At 40.7% G+C, this 22,861-nt stretch overlaps 1 protein-coding gene across 2 annotated transcripts in view; it reads right to left on the reverse strand.

Moving 5' to 3' along the window:
- Positions 1 to 6,842: 6,842 nt before the first annotated feature.
- The window catches only part of gpr158a (G protein-coupled receptor 158a), a 93,410-nt gene continuing 77,391 nt past the window's right edge, over positions 6,843 to 22,861 (reverse strand). Inside the window, exons 8-12 of one of the 2 annotated variants that reach the window (XM_004551870.4) lie at positions 20,366 to 20,504; positions 16,005 to 16,110; positions 14,265 to 14,411; positions 14,091 to 14,174; positions 6,843 to 13,614 (exon numbers count right to left, since the gene is read on the reverse strand). In XM_004551870.4, the coding sequence (XP_004551927.1) occupies positions 11,788 to 13,614; positions 14,091 to 14,174; positions 14,265 to 14,411; positions 16,005 to 16,110; positions 20,366 to 20,504 (2,303 nt within the window). In that variant the 3' untranslated portion in view covers positions 6,843 to 11,787. The remainder of the gene's footprint in view (positions 13,615 to 14,090; positions 14,175 to 14,264; positions 14,412 to 16,004; positions 16,111 to 20,365; positions 20,505 to 22,861) is intronic. The other variant, XM_004551871.4, reaches the window with a different exon arrangement.

Consider the following 22,861-nt stretch of genomic DNA (forward strand, 5'->3'; position numbering starts at 1 on the left):
TGCCCACGTTCAGGCGCAGGCACCCCTTGTTGAGCCAACCACTCAGACTTTGTGCATTTAAATGACAAAATATATCCTTTATCCTTCACATCTGAATATTGTCTCATTTCTGAAAGCAGTTTGTCTGGGCAGCAGTGAGACAAAGTCATTAATTTACCAGTGAAAAATAAATGGTGAAGTCAAACTCTCCTCTTAAATTGTGTCTGTACTACATGAAGTTCAGTGTCGTTTCAAACTTTTTAATAGGTAACAGTTTGTGTGATTTTATACAGGAATAATGATCACAAAGTCAAGCTCCAAGTCTGGTTTGAGCTTAGACAGGTTTAAAGTCAACAAACTCTTAACTGGACTTACATTGTCACAAACTGAAAGCAGGGACTCAAGCGCAGAGCAGGTTGACGTATCAGAACACGATTTATTTACACACCAGTGCAATACTATATACAGTGACGGGAAAAGTCCAGGGTTCCAGGGGATTAGGGGAAGGCTCTCTCTTTCTCTCTCACGCTCGCTCACGTCCTCACATCCGACTCACACACGTCCGTACCGCGGGGAGGTCACAGGTCCGGGAAGATAAACTGGAATAGGGAAGGGAGAAATCACTCACAAATCACGAAGGTAGGGCGTAAAGGTATAAGACCAAAAGAAAGACTAACGTCAGTAGCTCAATCATCCAGCGATGAGAGGATCTGTGACCCAGCCTCAAATAGTAGATCGGTAATCAGCTGATCGCCAACAGCTGTGTGAGCCAAGGGTGGGAGCCAGCTGTGAGCTCCGCTCAGGCAGAGAGGTAGGGGAGAGAGAGAAAAAGCAAAAACACAAGTGTAGCCTTGTGAGGCCGGCTGGGCAGGCACAGGGACCATGACATACATTTTTTTAGATTTCAGAATATATAAAAGTTTTAAATTAACCTCCTAGGACCTGGTGTCCACATATGTGGACATCACATTTTGGGTTATTTGGACCAAAATACTCAATTTTGCTCAACTTTGCCTGATATCCATTTACGAGGACATTATACTATCAAAATATTAAACGAATATCCTCATATGTGCCTCTTATTTTTCATAAAATCAAAAATAAGGTAAAAAAAAATATCTGGTAATTCTTTGTTTTTACATTTATCGGGCCCCAATATGCCCAAATATCAAAGAGAAATGAAAAATGCATGCCGTGGAAGAGTTTGGGTCTTAGGAGGTTAATCCAAAATGACGTCCTTCTGTGGTCATGAGCTACAGTAGAGAAAAACCAGATGCTTGCAGCTGTAATTATGTTGTACACATTTTGTGTTTCCACACGCATCTCCCACATTGCTCTCCCCCCACGCATGCACCCCCCTCTTTGTGAGTCATGAGTGCACCACAAGACACGATATGTCCTCAGTGTCTTTCCCCCTCCCACTACCCACCACCCCCACCCTCCCTCCGACCCTCCCTCAGCTGTTCCTGCGTCTGAAAGATGGATGAGTCAGCAGCAGAGTATACTTTGGCTTGTGCCAAGCCATCATCTTCCGCTCATCTCCCGTCTCGCCTCCTCTCAGCCGCCGTCCATCTCTACACGCATGCCCCTGCCACGAAAGGCTGTGATTCATGTGCTGTTCACTGTCTATACATAACAGACAACTTAGCAAAGAACCAGTTTTAAGTTATGTTTTCAGATGCTTTGTTAAAGAAATTATAAAAAAAATAATACATTATAATCTTCTTGTGACAAGCTGCTAGTAACAGAGTCTATGAAAAATGCCAAAGGTAACAGTTTGGCAGGCATTAAATAGTATTGTTGCAATAACATCAGCAATGTGATTCCCAAAGAACTATTAGCTTTAAAACTCGTGTCCTTAAAATATTTGAGGAAACTGAAAATAAGTGGCAACAGGTCCTATAGAGGGACAAATCCAAATGTGAGAATTGAATTGGTTCATGCTGTTCTGAGGCACTGTGCAGGGCAACTAGGAAGTGTGTTCCGGACTCTATTTCAACACTCAATTGACAGTCACACCGTCCCCCAGCTGTGGAAACACTCGACAGTCATCCCCATCTCCAAAAGAAACAACCCAAAGTCTCTGAATGATCTTCGTCCTGTGGCCCTCACCTCCCTGGTGATGAAGGCCATGGAGAAGATCATAAAACAGCACATTGTAAGAACAACTGACCCCCTGATGGACCCATTCCAGTTTGCTTACCGTGCACGCAGAGGTGTCGATGATGCAAAAATCTTCATCTTGGACCCCATCCACAAACATCTGGAGCTCCCTGACTCCTCCGACAGACTTCTGTTTGCTGATTTCTCATCAGCGTTCAACACTCTGCAGCCTCATATCCTGGCCACTAAGCTTTCCACCCAATTTCACCGGAATGATCAGCTAATACTGTGGATATTGGACTTTTTGACCAACAGGACTCAGAAAGTTCGGGTGAACAACTCTCTTTCTGGTCTCCGTTCCATCTCCACTGGCTCCCCCCAGGGCTGTGGGCTCTCCCCCCTGCTCTTCATCCTCTCCACTGATGACTGCAGATCCACACAGCCCAACTGTCAGCTGGTTCAATATGCTCACAACACAGTTCTCCTGTCACTGCTGTCAGGCCCCTCACAACACCATGGGCCCGCTCTGCAGGAGTTTGTAGAGTGGTGTGACAGCTCCAAACTTGAACTGAACGTGAGCAAAACCAAAGAGATGGTGGTGACCTTCTCCAGTTGGCAGAGGGATCTGGCTGCTTCAGTCACCACCACCATCCACGGGAAGCCAGTGGAGGTAGTTGAGGAGTACAAATACCTGGGAACCATCTTTCACAACCTCCTGAAATTCTCTGCCAACACAGAGGAGATTCTCAGGAGGTGCCACCAATGGCTATACCTCCTTAGGAAACTCAACTCCTTTGGAGTCAGCACACCCATCAAGACGACTTTTTACTATGCCTTCCTGGAAAGCATCATGACCTTCTCCATCACCTGCTGGCTCCACTCCCTCAGCGTTCAGAACAGGAACAGACTGCAGCACACTGCATCAGTGTGCTCTAAAATCATTGGCCTGCCTGTCAGAGCCCAAAGACAGGTAGCCAAAATCATCAATGACCATTTCAATGGCTCCCCTCTGGGCGACTCCTCCGCTGCATTTCCTGCAGGACTGAGAGGAGGAGAGCCACCTTTGTCCCCAAAGCCACTCTGCTTTTTAACTCCAGCCGATAAGACCATCTCCCACACCAGAAACATAAACTACTCTACACTCTTTTTATACTACCGACACTTTATTCACTTTTAGTCACTGTTATATGTTAATTGCCCCTTGGGGATAAATAAAGTATTTCTGATTCTGATTCAGGAAGAAGTCAGGAGAGAGGGTAATGAGGGAAATGGAAACACCTAGGGAGACACAGCTGACACAAATGAACATGACGCCACCCGGGAAGTAAAACAAAACACCTTGAATGCAAGAGTTTCAAAATAAAACAGGAAACATGGAGAGACGTAGACATGATAACACAAGCTTGACAACATGAAACACAAAGACAAGAAATACATGACAGACTAACACAGGCAACAGGAAAAGACTCACAAACACAGAGACATAGGTGCAACATAACCTAGACTAAAACTCAACTAAACTCTAACTAATAATAACACAAGAACCTGTTATCACAACTTAATATAATTCCAATGAAACACGAGGAATCAAAAATACAAAATAAACTCAAAATGCTGGGTCACACACTCAGCCCCTGACAATAGCTTTCTACTGTTGCTAACAATAAGAATAAACAAACAGGAAAGAAAGAAAATATGAGTACCTGAAACCACGATGAAAAAAATATAATAACACTGTAGGTAAAAGTGTTAAAAAAAGAATCTAGGTACAGAAAAGCTCATTATCTCAACATGTGCATTCAATATTTTTTATGTTATCCTCGGATGACTCAAACTGCTTTCTAACCATAATTAATATTAAATGGAGCATCAAGTTCCATTTATCCAGTATCAGCACATCACAGGTTATTTATCATAATTAGTTCTTTTCTGCTCTAATGTTTCTCAATTTTAGTTCCCTGTAGCAGCCTGTATTGATCTTGTATTTATTAGAAAGGCTCTGCAAATGCTCTTTAAAGAGCAGTCAATGCTTAGCCTTTTGCACTGATATCTGACTGCATCTCGTCTTATGGGATGTTCAAAACTGTTGTAGTCTAGAGTCAGCCCTCATTTCTTCCATATTTTGCTTCCATACAGCCAGAGTTCTCCATCCTTTGTGAACATAAAAGTTTCTATGCACATTGGCTTTCTCTCACTTTTAGTCCAGTGCTTGCAACGGATCATTTCAGAGGATTTTTGTTTTGTTTACTAAGCCACTTAACCTTGACCTATGAATCATTCAAGCATAATAAATGCACCGAACTAAAGAGATGAACCTGTGTCGTGTCTACACATAACAGTCAACTTAGCAAATAACTTTTAATGGTATCTTAAGGCACTTTGTTACCAGCAGCCTGTCACAAAGACACATGATTTAGTCCCATTTCTTCAGTCGAATCTATGAAAAATGCCTAAGATAACACAACTGGAAAGGCAGTATTTTTGCACGAGGTGATAAAGAGTTACTAGCTGAAAACCTTGTGCATTTTTGCATGGTGCACAGCATATCCCTAAAAACTGTAAAATAAATAAATAAACAAGTAAATTGGACAGTTTAGTTTAGGACAAAAGAAGAAGTGGGAGGCCTAAAAAATATCTACAGCAGATCTGAAAGTATCAGAAAGTCATGTCCTTAAGAAATCCACTAAAGACCTCAAAGGGCCTGATTGTTGCATCTGGCCTTTCAGCTGATCCATCTGCTGTTTACTGAAGACTCATCAGAAATAGTCTCAGTAGTAGGTTGGCCCAAGAGTTAAGAAGCCATTCTTAAGGAAGAAAAGCTCGAGATATATAAAATTACAAAAGAACTGGACTGAAAATATTATGTTGTTATGGATCTTATTGTGAGATTTTCGGTTCAGATCATTGTCAGTGTGCACAAAGGAAGTCAGGAGAGACGTATCATCGGTAACCATGAGTGTGTACATCCTATAAAACATGGTGGAGACTCTGTCCTGGTTTGGGGCTGTATTTTAATAAGTGGTGTTGGGGGATTTTGTCAAAACTGAATTTTAAACACACCAAAGCACTGCCAAATTTTTTGATTCCCCATGTAATATCATCTGGAAAGCATTTAACTGCAATGGCTTCATTTTCCTGCAAGACAATGATCCCAAACACACTGCCATTGCAGTAAAAGCAGACCTTGGTGGAAAAAACAGACAATAGAACACTATTAGTCATTGACTGACCTCCCCAGAGGCCAGACCTCAAAATTAAAGCAGTATAGGATCATCTTGACAGAGAACAGAACAGAAGGCAGAGGACATCCAAGAACCATTCCTGAAGACTCATTACAATTGTACATAATCTGTTTAGCCTTATATACTGTATTTGCATGTGCATATACACACTTGATATTTCATTGAATGCTATGATTTTATGTTGCTTTAAACTAGTGCTGTCAAAATTATCGCGTTAATTGTTAAGATCAACGCGAAATGTTTAATGCATTAAAAAAATTTAACGCTGATTTTGTTTTTTATTAATTTCCTGTAATCTAAGACCTTTAAATTCATGAGCACCTCTGGAGGAGGGGGCAACAGTGTGCTATGCTGGCGTTTGGCCTGACAGAAATGATTAGAAGAAGAAGAAGTGACACCATGCTACTATCTAGCTAACACTAGCTAACACACGCAAGCATGGACGAGGGCGGACTTTTGGGTGGAAAGTTTCTCTTTAAGAAGTTGCCTGATGGCTTGTTGGACAAAACGAGAGTAAGATGCACAATTTGCAACGCTGAATTCAAGTACCACAGAAGCAGTTCATCACTGGCGTATCACCTGAGAGCAAAACACCCAACTGAATCCACCTCTACGGGACCTCACCAGTCTACGCTTCAGGAGTATGGTGCTTGTGGACGAATAACAAAAAATGTGAGAGAAAAGGTAACCAATTCCTTGGTTGTTTGGATAGCTAAAAACTGCCGACCAGTTAGCATAGTAGAAGATGATGGACTGAGAGAAGTCATTCGTGCTGCATCAGGAGATGAGTGTTACAATCTGCCCTCGAGAGGAACCATTGTGTCGAGACTGCACACTTTGTATGGGGACCAGAGGGCTCAGCAGTCCAGCAAGCTTGTGCAAGTAAGGAATGTCGCTCTCACCGGAGACCACTGGACTTCGGTGAACAACGATAATTACTTAAAATATAAAAAATAAAAAAATGTAATTGGAGCCAGGCTATTAATAAAGTAATTGAGATTAATCGCAATTAATAACAGAAAATTGTGAGATTAGTTAGTTAATTTTTTTTAATCTATTGACAGCACTACTTTAAACAGTATTAACAGAGCAGGTTTTCCCTTTGGCTTGGGTATGAAATAATTTCACCTTGGCGGATAATTATCTCAGAATAGGAAAATAACAGCACTCAGTTTTTCTTCAGGGGTCTGGAGTCAGCATTTGATATAATCTTCTGTGTCCTGCTTCGTGTAGAGAATGTCCATTGATCTTCATCCAAAAAGACCACAATGAGCCATAAAAGCATTTCAGGGCAGTCGCCAAGAAGCACATACTCTAAAGTGGTTATGATGCACAAGGTCGTTAAATGCTGGACTTTCTCCAACTGTATGTCTGCACAAAGAATAAGCAAATCAATCTGAGACAGGCATGATTATAAGCAGAAATGCATCACGGGACTGTCTTCCTGTAGGATCTGAAGCATTGTAGTGGAAACAGAGGAGAACGCACAGTTAATTTTCATATAAATATTTATTGCAGAGGAGGTATCTTTTATGTACATGCTATCACAATATAACACAATATAAATCTACCAAATATTCCCATATATTGATGCTATAAGCTTGTCATAGAGCAATAGTTATAACAAGCACAATACAGTGGGTTAGAGACAGTATCACTCACTATACAACTTGTAACAGTCCATAAAAGATCAATTTTTTCTTTTCTTTATTTTTTTTTTTGTTCTATCAAGGGCAGTGAAACATCGGTCCTACTAATTTCTTGAATTCATGCAGAAGCCACAAGAGCAAGATTTACGACGTTACAGCGTTGAGTAGTAGTAGTAGTAGCGATAGTAGTAGTTGTATTTGCCTTTGTGTGACTTTGTTTGGTCACAAGAAATAGAAGTCAGGTTTAAATGAAAGCAGCTAACCAACAAAAATGCACCATGGTAGAGACGACCCAATTGGAGGACAAAGAAGCTACGGGACACGGCGTGGTACAAGAACAATGGTCTTGGATTTTCACACCCGAGTAAATGGCTGAGGTTCAAATACTCACAGACTCATTGATGAATTCCAGAGAGACGGACAGTAACAAACACTTGGTTATGTATCACACTGTTTAATACGCATACAGCTATGGACTGGCAGAACTGAGAATTCCTGCAGCAAGCACGCTATTGTAAATTAAAACAGTAGACTCAAAGTTACATAAAACAGTGACTTCATTTAGTGCTGGGATGTTGCACTGTCATTTTTTGGGGTTTAGTTTTAAAATCAACATAAATGACACCATAAAAATTCCTTCTGTTGTTAAAAATGCTAACATATTGCTTGTTTTTGGTTCTTTTTCTTTTTGGGATTAAATTCAACCAAAATCATGGAGCCTCTATTCGCTCCATTTCACTTTGAAATATGAAAACAAACACATCTTTCCATTTTGAAATAACTTTCCTACAGTGACAGTAAAAGAGGCAGCAGGTTATTCTTCTCCCGAGTTCAGTGAAAATGGCAGTGACTCCAAAGTTAGGTTTAAATAAAGAAGGGGCTTTTCAAATGTCGCTGTACTCATGCAATAAAATCCTGACTCAGATGATAGATGACGCTTAACATCTGGTTCATAAAGATCACAAGGATCCATCAAAGGATTGCAATCAATCAGTGCTCTCTGACACCTCCCACAGGCTGGAGGTGGAGGTAATTCTCAGAAAATGATATCAGTTGCTGGATTGTTTTCATTTGAGTTGTGCCAAAGAAATTTAGTAATTCAAGAAAACTCACCGATGGGTACTGGCCTGAATCATAGTCATTACCAACCCCTAATGGGTTCTGAGGAAATTGACATGAAGACAGACAATTACAATCAGTAATTCTCACAAGATACCACAATGCACTGTGGATGCTTTACTGACACACAACTGCAAATATAAACGCGGGTATTTTTTTCACTTTGATAGTTTATGGTGACTATTTAGACATTTTGATACAAAACACGGCACATCTCAAAACCTTTAAAAGATTTAGTCAGATTATTATTTGATAACTACCATGCTAAGTTTAATTATGAACTTATTAGGTTGATAAACAAATGGGGGTTCAGTCTGATTTGTATTTAAGTTGAAATGACGCCTAATATGGAGATGCAAAGAAAAACTGCAGCAGTGCTTAACCTTTAAATATAAAAGGTCACACTATTGTCAGTATTTCACATCATTCAATGACAGTTCCTTTATCCAGTTAATAAAAACTTGGATTTTATTTTGGAAGTTATGGCCACTGTTTCTATCATTTAGATAGGATCATACTTGATGAACCTTCATTCATCCCTGTCTGTGTCCAGAGTTTCCTACATTGCAGATTTCAGACTTGATGCTTAATCTGCACTAGACCATAAACTTTGAAACACTATATAAGTAAATAAAAGATGGATGTGAACAACATGACATCACTGATGAAGAGTTGAGTTTGGCATTTCGGCTGCTGTTGGGATTTCTTCTATTTTTTGGAGCCAGAAAGAACCACATGTGGAAGTGAGGATGAAGGTATAAGTCATCAACTTACCTTAACTAACCCAACCTGGTACTAGTGAGCAAAGTCCTGGAAATATTCTTCAGAGACTTTGGTTCATAGTGGCATGATCACACAGTTGCTGTAGATCCATAATGTGAATCTCACCACTGGAAGGTGCGCTATTGGATTAAGGTTTGGTGGAGGCCATTTGAGTACAGTGAACTTAACGTAATGTTCAAGAAACCATTTGAGATGATTTGAGGTTTGCGTTAGCCTACGGGGAGCAGCTATCGGACAATGGGTACGCTGTGATCATAAAAGGATCAGCAACAATACTGGGGTAGGCTGTGGCATTTAAACGGTGATGAATTTGTATTAGAGGCCTACATCCCCCAAGCTATTACAACACCACCAGCATCACCCTGAACCACTGATACAGAGTTGAACCATGCTTTTGTGTTGTTAACTCCAGCTTCTAACTCTACCATGCAAATGTTGGAGCAGAAATTGAGGCTTCTTAGACCAGAGGGAATATTTTTCCAGTCTTCTATTGTCCAGTTCTGGTGAGTCAATGTGAAATAGGCTCAGTTTCTTGTTCTTAGCTGACAGAAATAGCATCTAGGACAGGCTTCTCCAGCTATAGGTCATTGGCTTCAAGGTTAAGAGATGCTCTTCTGCATACGTTGCTTGTAACAAGTGGTTATAAGTATTTTTCTTTCTTTCCTATCAATTCCAAGTAGTTTGGCCATTCTCCTCCGACTTCTCACATCAAAAACTGTCATTTTTGCCCAGAGAACTGCCATTCACCGGATATTTTTCTCTGTTTTTGGACCATTCTCTGTAAACTCTAGAGTGGGAATGTGAGAAAATATAAACAAATCAGCAGTTTCTGAAATATTCATCCCAGCTCATCTGACAACCACAATCATACTACGTTCAGTCACTTAAATCACAGATTTTTCCCATTCTAAACTTCCCTATTAGCAGGTCTTTTTGACCATGACCATGTGACTGACTAAGTCAAGATTTGCGCTAATGAACAGTGAACAGTTGAGTGTAAACAAAAACATACCAGCACTCACACTCATTACAACTGTTGTACAGACCTCTTGCATAGACTCTTAGTACATTGAAATGCATCATAATCTATAATATTTGTCAGATCACTCGCACACTGTAAAGTTGGGCATTTTCAATATTCTCAAGGGATTGACTGACTTAAACATAGTGGGCTCAAGTGCAGTGTAGCACACAAGTGTAGCTAACAAAGTCATCTATCGCTGCAAGATCCAGAAAAAGTAGCTATGTCTATGAAAAACGAGGTCCCAGAGGCACAGCAGCATTTCAGGCAGCTCATTTCTTTAACTAAAGGTTACTTTCTGTTGCTACAGCATGGATCTCCACATTTTCGATATTTATGCTAACTGCCCTTGCTGACATGACCCAAAAGCGATTAGTGTCTCCTTCATTTTCAAACAGGGTGTCTTTTGCTTTTAGGCCATTACATTAGACTATAATCTACAGATGCATAGCATGTTAATTTGTTTAATTTTGATGGATGATTATCCAGACTAAGTAATAACTTCCAGACAGTTTTAGCTAAGCCAGAAGTCTCCTTAAAAACCTGTGGGACTATCTGGCAAATTTTAGTGGCCACAACTACTAGACAGAACCCAAGTTTTAATTACCCAGAATGCTTCTGTTATTGTGTAAGAGAAGTTGCTTTCCTTTTTTTTACGTTGAGGCAGTAGGATGGTAAACACAAAGGCAAGAACAGATCTTCTGCAAATTTTTCTGCATCTCATTTGTCCTTTAAATATTGCATCCTCAGGCACACACTTACTCACATTTGGTGCAAGACGAAGATCCAAGCTGGATTCATACACAAAGCTGGTGCAAATAACTTTTCCTTCACTACTTTTGACATATGTGAACATATCTGACACATTCATGTTAACGCTGCTCTCAAATATCACCCTTTAGCTTTTGAAACTATAAAACAGGGTCTCAAAAAAGTGAACTGAAAACAACATTATAGATTTGCCAACACATTAACTGTTTTAGTAGACAAACCGGTAGGCTTCATCTACTCTCGATACCTGGCTGTGCATGCTGTTTATATAATTCACCATCACAAAATGCTGAAGAAGAAGACACTCGCTTCTCTTCAGACTGATACAAGACAATGCTAGTTAGATAGGCACATACAGTACATCTCCGCAGACTTGGAAGCATTTTAATCTGCTGAGAACTACAATTAAATAGATCTAAACAAAAAACAAACAAACAAAACATGTCTGAGTTTGGTCAGTGTGTTATATCGTGTGTGATATCATGCCATGTGGTTGAAAATAAGAAGACAAAATGTACAAGTTGGACATAACCTGTCCTCAGTTCTTAATTTGTGAAATTGGCTAAAGTGCTATAGACTGATTTCTTTCCTACGCCAAGGACAAAAACTAATAAATTAACTTTAGAGCTTTGAGACCTGCATCCCTCTTTGCAACTGTTCACTTGTTCTTTGGCTTTCACTTTCCCTGTTATGCAATTCAACCTTAATTTTATACTTTCTTGTTTATACACATCAATATTTGTCTCTACAGTCTCGTCCAAGAACTAATCATAGCAAAAAAAAAAGTAAGAACAGCTGACATGGTGAACATGGATGTTTAACATTGCTTATGAAGTGAAAAGACTGAATTAAAAGTTGCATAATTAGTCTACAATTTCTCTTCAGGAGTGCCCTGTAATAATCTGGAATGCTCATCATGACTTTTTTTTTTTTGTAGATTTCACTTTTTTCCAAAATAGATAAAACAGGAACAAAACCTTGGAAAGGAAGGCAACTTGTGGATCAACTTTGCTTCCAAGTCACCGTACTAATAGTAAAAGGTGATATTTAACGATTTCAAAGTGGAAAAAAAGTATACATCAATAATTATAATATATCAGTGGTCCATTAAGGTTGAGTGTCATGCTTTCTTGCTCGACGTACTATCCTCAAAGTCCCAGGGACAAACATCTGCCTTTTTAGCAGCACCTACAGGCCCCCCTTTAGGAGTTGGTTTGCTCTGTTTCACTGCAGAAGAACTTTTGTCTGTATCCGTTTTTTCCTCAAAATCCCACGGACAGACTTCCGCCTGCTTTTCTTTGGCTGCTCCAACATTAGCGCTTTTCCTTTTTTCTACCAGCAGCATTTCCTGGTGACTCTCTACATCCCACGGGCAGACCTCGGCCATTTTTTGCTGGCCGACATGTTTCTCTGAAGATTTACTCTTGTCCTTCACCTTTGTTCTGCTTTTCTCATCATCAGTGTCTTTTGATTTTTCTTGGTCAACTGTTCTTGTGAAAGGGGGCCCTTTCTTTTTAGAAGGGGACTCCTTGGTTTTGGGTGCTTGTGAGGGGCTGGGTATCCTCTCTGAATTTGGAGCAGCTGCACTGTTGTCGAATTCCCATGGACAGACGTCGACTTTTGATATTAGTGGCTGGAGTGATCCTTTAGGTGGATCTCTCACATCCATTGGAGAGGTTCCCTTTTTCTGCTTTGTCACGTCTGGTGAGTGAGCTGACTCTGTTGGTTTTTTCAGCTCTTCGAAGTCCCAGGGACAAACATCTGCCCGATGTGTTCTGGAGCTTTCAACTGAAGAGGGAGGCTGCTGGGCTTTAGACTGAGACATCGATTGCTTCGATGGTTCCGCTTGACTGGCTTGAATCTCACCTCTGTCTTCCCATGGGCACACCTCTGCTCGAATAGCCGATGACCTCTGAATCTCCTTTGGGTGCCTGCCACTGGATGGAGAATGATCAGAACCTTTCTGCTTCTGAGACTTGGCTCCTTTCGTGCTACCTCCATGAACAGTTGTGGTTTCCTTTGGTGCAATAGATACATGCTTTTGAACCTTATTTTCAGATGGAGTTGGGAGATCTTCCACCTCCCAGGGGCATACTTCTGAGAGATCATAGAGGTCTTTTCCCTTAATGGGGTCGGAGCAGATTGTCGGTTGGCTGCCACTAACTGGCTGTTTCATGATTATGCCTTTTGTGGTGCTTTGTTTGTACTCGACTGACTGGCTGATAATCATCTTGGGTTGGCATTCATTTTCTGGCTCTACATTTGCCTTTGTGTCTTTGCTCTTTGGCTGACTCTTCTTATTGCTTTCCTCTGTACCCTGGGTCTTTCCAGTCAAGCCCAAAGTCTTCTCTTTGGCACTAGCAATGACACTGAGGGACTTCTGCAGCATGGAGGCTCTAGGATGAATTGGTTTCTTGTCTGCAGAGAGATTATGGGCGCTTGCTGACTTGCATACCAAGGGAACTGATTCTGTAGATTCACTGGGGGCGTTTATGTTCTCACTGGATGTCTTCTTGACCAGCTTCTTGCCCATAAGTGTATCCAGGAGGGACCCTTCAGCTGTGTTCTCATCAATCTTATCATTTACAGTGCTGCTGGAGTCCTCATTCTGGTCCCGGACGTGATCATAGCTACTGTGTGACTTCTTCAGGGAGAACACCTTGTTTTTCAGTGTCTCTTCCTTCGCTGGTTTTGCTGGGTGAGTCGTATCCAAGGGGGTTTTCTTCAGCATGGAGATGCTGTTACGATTGCTGCCATGCTCTCCCGCCTCCTTCTCTTCACGGCTGCACTGGCGATGCACGGACTCGGGAATCTCTGTGATGCGCCTCATCAGCGAGCGACCTAACCCTTTCTTAGAGCTTCGCTTTTTCTGGAGATGAGGGTTGTTTGCTAGCATCTTCTTCCTTTTGTAAATCTCCAACTGGGAGTACAGTTTCTTCAGCTCTTCCTACACATCAATGATAAGACAGATACAAAGTTATAAGTCTTTTTTTAAAGACATTAACCTGGCTAAATAAAGAAAACAAACAAACAAAGGTCGCGCTCAAACACTGCTACAGAAAAGCACACAATCTGCTGCACAGAAAGCATGCAGTACTACCTAATGACACGTGACTACAAACAGTTTTTAAATAATGCATTACAGAGTATCACATGCTGAAAAAAAGCAAAGACGGGACAGTTTAGGACAGCATCAAATAAGAAAACGGAGTGTCTTTTAGTGTTAGGTCTGAAACAGCCTCTAAGCTCAGATCCTGAATCAGTTGGATTTCAATCTGCATTTCCCTCCGTGACAGTGAATGCTCTCAAACACCTGGATGTCACCATAAAACCCCCTCTTCTACATTATAGGCTTAAGGTACCCAAATATTTTGGTAGAGAGACTTCTTCAGCTCTAACAGACAAACAGATATCTCTGCTCACGTTGGCACGTTTTTCCCAAAGGCTGTCGCAAGACCTTATGCCACAGCCATTAATAGAATTGAGATGGCCCATTTCGTCTGGTGTCTGCAATAAAAAACTGCCATGGCTCAGTATTTTTGGAGGATTCAAAAGGTGCACAATGGAAATGTAAAAGTTGGTGGAAACACCCCTCACCCTGATGTCCTCAGGGTCCAGGCTGTGCTCGCTCCATGCTGACGTTATGCTGCTGTTGAGGTACGATCCAGAGCGACCCATGTCCAACTCGTCCTCATAGGCCTCAGACGCGATATCATCTCTCATGTGGGTGCCAGCAAACAGGAACTGATGGAGGGCGGTAAAATTGGTCAACACTGATTGTTTCCATTACATTTCTTAAGCAAGGAAAAGCAAACAATGCAGAAATCACAATATACATATATAGCTTACTTACTTAACCTAACATTATTTAAGAAGATGGAAACAGTTCTTTAGTGCATTACTATGTATTTACGTGTCTATATAGCAAATATAAAACATTATATTTTACTGATGAAAATAAAGACCACCATGAAAGATAATTAATAAAATAAAAAGTAAGAATAAAAACAACAATAATAACAATATCTTGAATTGGAAATGCCTAAATCCTGGACAGCATCGAATACCAAAGGAGCTAAATTACAAGTAAAGCAGCATGTAAGCACAGGCTACATATGAAAGGTGAAGCCAATGGAGAAGTGCTTTAAATCTGGGCCAGTTGGGGCAAGTTGAATGGCCAAGTTAAGGCAATTTACTCATATACAGTAGAACATTTAAATGAAACTTAAGTGCTGCACAGATTCTTCTTCTTCTTTCCTTCCCTTAGGGGTGTCCACAGGGAATTGTGGACCCTATTTCTAGTGTCCTCCTCTATCACATCACCCCTCTGCATTTCCTGACTGCCAGATCCATGTTCACCATCCAATAATCCACTATTTCTCCTCTGCACAAACCTCTAACTTTGTCTCCAAACTGCTCAACTTGAGCAGTCTGTCTGATGTAGTCATTTCTAATTATGTCCCAATGAAAGTCTCAACATCTCCAGCTCTGCCTCCTGTTTTTGTCAGTGCCAATGTCAATGCCATGAAACATACATCATAGCATTCTCACGACTGTTTTGTAAACCTTCCCTGTCACTCTTGCTGCTGCTATCCCTCAGACATAAATCACCCCCAACACTTTTTGGAGCTTAAACTTGAATTAATAAGAACTTTAAGGCTAACTGACCTAGGGAGCATGACATCTAAAACTGGAAATAAGCCCAACAGATACTCAGAGTGCTTACTGCTGATTTGTTCTATGAGTACACACTATTTTAGGCCCCAGTCACATAAGTCAAGAGACCAGTCAGCGACTCCATAGCAACCTTTGGAAAAATGCATATACCCCAGCTGGTTGCCGAGTGGTTGCTGCACCAAAAACCTTGCGATTTCATTGGTCGCTAGCAGTTTGCCAAAATTGACCACAGTTTGCATGCAAGACACTGACTCATCTATGGCAATCTGTTAGCGACCAACGCAATCACAAGCAGGTTTTTATTACAACACATAGTAAAAAGTAAAATAACCTCCAGTAACTACTCACTACCTGGTTGGTGAATATACTTTTTCACCCTAGCGACTTTTTTAGGGCAACCTCATAGACTAAATCTATACAAGTTGCTACACTGTGAGCATGGAGGGGTGCTTGTGATTCAGAGCTTCTGAAACTGAGGTCTCACAGTGATGGTTCACAAACTACAATTATTATTGTAGGGTCTTTACTTTGCAATATAAAGCGTCATGAGGCGACTGTTGTTGGGATTTGACGTTATATAAATAAACTTAAATTCAATTAGATACTACACCCATCTTTTCCATACATTTGTGAATGTATTGCATACATTGAAATGGTTACCTTAGGAATGAGTAGAAGACCCAGGGTGACAGTGACAGTTAGGTGAGTGTGGGTGAAGAACAGGAGCAGCATCCAGTCTGGATGCAGCTCAGGAGCGAGAGTGAACCTGTAAAAATAAAGACAGACATCCAGATGTGAAGCTGATGTTAGTCAATTTCATTGACTGCCGATAGGATTTCAGTTTCTTATATTCTGATATCTATAAAGCTGTTCAGCATCACTATTCAACCTGCTAAATCTCACCACATAAACCAGGAAAGTATTTGGACACAAAGACACGTCTTTATTATAGTTCATCAACTTTAAAGTGTTCATTCACTAACTGAAGTGAAACCTGCATCAAAGCTCTTGGATACAGATGGATGTGGGAGAGAAAGCTACCACCAGTGCAGCAGATTTAGCAGCAGTGTCTGTCTAGTCGTCAAATGCACTCCTGCAGTGTTCTACTTGGGTGATCCTCGTGCCAGCAAGGACACAATATTTTCCTCATCCGCTCAATTGGATTCACAATAAAAAGGAGTGACCTTCATCTGGTCAAAAGATTCAGTCTATGTGTACATCAGACGGGAACACACTAGGCTAGCTGTGCTGCAGCAGTTGGAGGAAAATAAGATAATTACCATCTGAAACAACAGTGGTGAGAGGAGTAGCTCCAGCCTGTTATTTAGAACGAACTAACAGGCTTTCAGCACAGTGAGACCTCGTGTGCACTAAGGATATGAAGGCATGTCTTGTTAGATGCTAATTCCACCACTGGAGAGCCTCTAACAAGCAAATGTCATGTAGCAGGCTCATTACGCTGCTGAGGTTGGCAAATGGCTAATTAACAAACAGTTACTGTGGTAATAGCTGTGAGGCATGAATGAAGGCAAACGTCCAGCATATGAAATGTCTCGAAGCTTTGAAGTCTTCTCTCCTTCGTGTTTTGTGATGAGTTTGTGTGCAGATGAGGATTTAATAACTCTGGCATGCTGTTTCCTCTCAGCCAGCAGCATTTCACTGAGCGATCTCCACCACTCCTACGACTCCAGCGGTTTCATTCCAGCATCCCATTTACCTGGACCTGGCTTATACCTGAAGATGACCACAGCCAACACGGAAGCCTGAGCTTTAACTGGTCACTATGGGATCAAATAGCAGGTTCTTCATGCAACATAAATGGATGGCGGTTGCCTTTAACTAGCCCCGGTGCACACTGGAGCCCCAGGTGGCAACCAGACGGAATTAACCCACCACACCAGGCAGTTCTCCAGTTTATTAAGGACCTCATCTGGCCATTTTCTGCAGAGGAAAGCCTCACAACAATGCTCGAGAGGCTCGTTAAAAGAACTGGCCAAGCAATCACAAGAGCCAGATGTTCAAAAAGACATCAGAACACTTAAAAACTCGCATTTCTTCCAGTAAACTATCGATCATGCACAATTTATTGGTAATGAACGATAATAAAGCTACCAATAGTTCAAGTAATTGATGCTGTCTTAGAAAAAAAAAATCACCCTGACATGGTTCATTAGTGAATAATGTGATGTAGCTGAGCTCTCAATTAGGGCGGCTCGAGCTAGGAGCGACTGTGGCAGTGTCAGCTGAAACATCTCATTTATTAAAACTGCACATTGCAGCTACTTGACGTGTAGACTGGAGGGAGAGGGCTGATTTCACTATGATCAAAATTAACTACGAGCTGAACAGAACAGTTGAGCTAGCGTACACGGAAATCAGGCGATCTACTGGAGGATATAAACATCAAAATGACAACCTGAAGACAGACTATGATATTAAATATGGAGCCAGTACGTACTGGGAATTTTGCAAATTTAAGTGACAACATTTGCATGCTGAACACAATGTATCTATTAGTAACTATGCTTAGAGCGCTATGTGGGTGGATTCGAGCCTTACTGTTATTCCAGTGTTAAGGTTCTGATTTTTGTGTTTGTTAAACTTGGACTTTGCTTTTGTTTCCTTTATTATTCCATTTACGTGTGCACACAGAAAGGTCCTGAGCTGGATTTGAACCCAACACCTTTTAGCTGTGAGGCAAAAGTGACACAGACTGCCATCCAAATAAAACAGACAAAACAAACAAAAAAACCCACTTCTTTATCTTAAATATCTTAAATAAAAGTGTCTCTTTTTCTTTTAACTGATCCTGTCAGTTATGTTACTGTCAGTTATCATCAGTGTTAGTCATAAAATAAAAGTTGGAGCGTATTTCAAGACAGAGGATTATTACCCAAAGAATCTCTAAATTCAGTATTGTATGGGGTATAACAGAATATAATTTGTGATGCTCAAAGTGTTTTGGTAAAAATTCTAGACAAATTTATTACATAAATAAATAGAAAATCAGTTTAAAAAGTTTTCAGTTTGGATATAGCATTATAACAGATGATGTAAGCTGTAGGCTTCTTACAGTATAGCACAGGTGGGGGAGTTTACTGCAAAAAACTGTCTGTGATGAGTCAGAAAACACAGCCTGACTGTGCAAACAGCACAGGTGTACCTGCGTATCTGCTGATACTTAAATGTCCACCTTTAACAAGTCTCACTGGACCCCAGAGTAGAGCCTTCCCAGTTTCATTTCAAGACAAGCTTATGCTTCTTCCTGCTCCTTTTTGAACATGAACGTTATTTGGAGTTGTGGTTGCTCGTTTTCCTTTTGTTTTGCTTTGTTCATTTGTCTCTTTTAATTCTATTTTGTTGTACTTTTTCAACATGTTCAAAATAAAGATTCAATCAATCAATCAAGACACCTCACAGATTTTTCTATCACACCACTGTATTCTTGGTTTGCATTTTGGGTTATTTTTGTTAAATAAATTGATTTTGCTCGGTTTCAGCCCTCTTCTCTTCAACTCTCTGTAGCTTTAAATTATTTGAGCTGCTGCTGCCCATTTCCAGAAGAGGGCAGTACCTTTCCTGCCATTACCACAAACAACCTGAACCAAAAATGCAGCAGAATAATTAAATTCTGTGCCGTAACCTCAAAGTGTTTGAGAAGAGCTGCTGGTTTATACCAGGTCTGTACATATGTACCAAGAATCTGAACAGACTGACTACTTTACACAAAGCAAAAATGTTCTTATGCAGTACTGATAACATATAAGAAATTTCTAGCTGATTAAACAACCTTTCCCTCACTAGTCTGCACCACAAATACCAGCTGGTTGAGTAAATAATTACTATTTTACTCATGTGCAATAGTTAACTGTTCTCAGATGCTACACAGCAGTATGTGATTTAGAAAATGAACAGTTGTATGCAGGCTGTGAGAGAACAAGCTAGTGTATAATCACTGGAGTAATGTGCCATGAAGTACAGCACAGGCGCGTGGATGCTAACCTGCAAAGAAAGGAACACTTGGCAAACTAATCTGACATCATGAGTATGATGATTTGCAGTACAAAGTGCCGCACTGTTGAGTGACATTTAAAATATGATTTGATTATTAAAGAATGTAATTAACAGTTTCAAGTGGTTTCTAAATATAAGCACTGTTTACACAGCCAATTTTTATCCTCATCCATTAGATTAGGCTACATGTTTAATGTCTTTCGTACTATTGCTGGTCTGCTGGCTACCAAATGCAAAGCAAACTTTCCCCCTGAGCTAAGGGTGGTCCACACACGGAGCGATGTGGTGATCAGAGAACATAAAATGCCAAAGATGTTCAGCAACTTCAAGCGATAATAGGAGAAGTGAGTGGGCATGAGCAAATGCAGCAAATACCAACAATGGCGACCCCCACATATGTTGATCGACATATGAGGGGGTGGCAAATAAATTAGAAGGTTACCTAGGCAACTGAGGGCTGAATTGTCCAAAAGCAACCAACCATTGAATGACCAACAGGATGAGGAGGCATGTAACTGATAGCTGGAAAATTTGCCATTTTGCACACCTTCAAGGCTTCATCTATTTTTCCCGTCTCTGCATAAAAGTGAGCTGTGGAGCTCCGTTTCTAATTGTCATCATGGGTTTTTGCTTTGCAACATGATGCAAATTTGAGTTGAAAAATTTTAACCTGCGCAAATGCGGCTTCGCCTCTGTTTGCATTGCCCAGTGTGAATTTGCATCAAATCACCTCATGGGATTGAAAACATGTTCGCAGTTTGAAGGTTTTCAGACTTTCTGATTTCTGTCATGTCATTTCCTTAAGATTCATTCTAGCTTACTCGATGTGCTATAACCAAGAGACTATGTTGGCAGTTCACTGACCTTATAAACAAACTATTTATCTCATATAACTTTTACTAATTTTCTGGTACGATGCAATAATACGATAGAATATATTTGCATTTTTTTTAAATTCAACAAAAAAAACCTCATGGTGCCAAATCACTAGGAGGAGGAGCTCTTACCTGATGATGTAGAATATAGCTGACAGCACAAGCTCATTATGAACAGCGATGGCCATGTAGCGAGGCTCGTGGAAGGCCGACGGCACAGTCCTCACGGCGTAACACAGATAGACCGCCCACAGCAGGAAGAGGAACTCGGCTGGGAAGCGAAAAAACAAAAAACAAGCTGTAAACACAGCGAATGCTATGGCCAAGAAATCATTTCAATGCGGCACACGCTCCTTACATGGGCACCAACCAACCAGCCACTTCACACTCCAGCGCACACATGGAGCTGCCACAGATGGTTGTAAAACACACGTATACAGGAAAGTGGCCTGCTCGACAGACTCATTTGCAACAGCTGTGGTTGTATTCTCAGGGCATTAAATGAGTCCCCGTGCACCTCCGCGGCAGCCTCACATAAGGTTTCCAAGGTATCCAGCTCCGCAACTGTAAACACGCCAGGTTGCTGCCTGTGAGGGCAAGTGAATCATGTTTCCTTACAATAGGAACAACAATCACTGCAAAGTGACTCATTACTGTAAACGCCTCCCTGTCTGTTGGACTTCTTTTTTTAAATAATTAGATCTCAAACTTTTATTTTTGTAAGTAAAACTATTTACTCGAGACAACAATAGAAATAAATTTGTTTTCTCCGTTCCTTGAAATAAAATAGCGAGTGAGAGCAACGAGGGAAATCTAACTCTTTTTTAATGGTCTATTCAGAGCATTTGTAAATTATTTATCAGTAGTTCCAGCATATTAATCCTTCAAAATGGGCAGATTTGTTCATTTTTTTGTACTTGATTTTTTTTTTTTACAGCGTTAAACAAAAAATGTTTCTGGTACGTTACCAACTAAAAGACTTCACTCACAAGTTTAGCTACCTCAAAGCCTTTTCTTTCTTTTTTTTAACCATATATTCTGTTATAGAATATAACTTCTATAGAATAACTTTCTTTTTTTGTAATCTATCATGAACCTCCATACAGTTTAGAGTGGGCTTTGTGAAACCAATTATACAGAGGATTTGCAGACAAAGAACTGCTAACCCAATGACATTAACTCATCCCTGTGTATGAACACTTCTAGTGAAACTGGGACCATTTTCCTTCAAAATAAAAGCTGCACCTTTTAAACTTCTACTTTGATGGGGAGCCTTCTCCATTTCCAGTTTGCGTTGCACTTTTGCTAACTACAATCACTTGGGTAGTAGTTAGCAAGTATTTGCAGCCAAGCTGTTCGTCGCAAATTACAGGTGACCAAGGCAACCTACTAGCAACCAAAGCAATCATAATGAGCTTCTTAGTGCAGCATATCATATTCAATATGTTGAATAACGTGCACGCATGATATCACATGAAGAAAAAGAAATCTCTCTAGGTTGTATGGTGCAATATTTTTAAAAAATACTTACTACTCACTACTCATGTACTAATTTCTATAGTGTTTCTGTGTTCTATGATATTTAACCTTGCCATGGGTGTCACAAGAAACTAACTCGCACCAGCATGTGATTTACAAGAGAGGCTGTGTGAGGGATGAGGAAGAGGAGTGTGCAAAAGAAGTGTGTTCTCTTACCATGACTGCTGATAACTGCTTTTTTACTGTTTTCATGTTTATAAAGTTAGACTGCACAAGATTAATACAAGAATCTCAGTGTGCCTGTACTGTCCTCTACCTCTGCACATGCGAGCACATGATAACAACTACTGAAAGTGCAGTTTTGCTGCATGCTTGGGTCTTAACAATTCGTCTTTATTCGATAGGAGTTCATTTTTTATGGGATTGTTTCTGCGCAGAAACACAGCAGAGCAGAAAATACTACAATTATATCTCTTGCTGCGAGCAAATGCAGGTGTGGATTTCTAAATCTGAAAGATTTATTGCATCTCTGTGGGTGTAAATTATAAGCTGCATTCAGGTGGCATCAGAGTTGCCCCGCACTTCCATATTGCCAACCTATTTTTACCTCCTAATAAACAGAATGAAAATGTGTCCTCAGTATACAGTAGCGCAGCATGGCGGCCCAGCTGGGGGTCCATCTGTTTTCCCAGAACTCTAAAACGACCACAGCGCTCTCTCATGAAGCCTGAGTCAGCAGACATACACCAGCATGCAGACTTGCTCAAAGTGAGATGCTGCTCTCAAAGCATCTTTGATTTCTCATCTGTCTTCATCTGCTGCTGGTTGCCCTTCCCCTCCTGTGTACAACACAGGAAAGCATCCAAAAGCGTAGCACCAGTAGAGAGGATTAATGTCTTCTTTTGGGAAACATTTCCAAATGTACATGGAAGGGAGTTGTCTTAATCATCCAGCTTCACCCCATCACTCATTCTTCCCTCATCTCACTTTCAACTCCCATCGCTATCATGCCTAACAAATCACTTCTTAATTTCACGTGTCCATCAAGTAACCCACGTTTCCTCACCACACTTACCCACATGCAGAGTGCAGCACACTTAAATCTACTCACAGCGCCCTGCAGAGGCAGAGGGCAGTAACGGTACTTAC

This window comes from Maylandia zebra, linkage group LG9 (assembly GCF_041146795.1).
Source record: "Maylandia zebra isolate NMK-2024a linkage group LG9, Mzebra_GT3a, whole genome shotgun sequence".
Classification (NCBI taxonomy): Eukaryota; Metazoa; Chordata; class Actinopteri; order Cichliformes; family Cichlidae; genus Maylandia; species Maylandia zebra.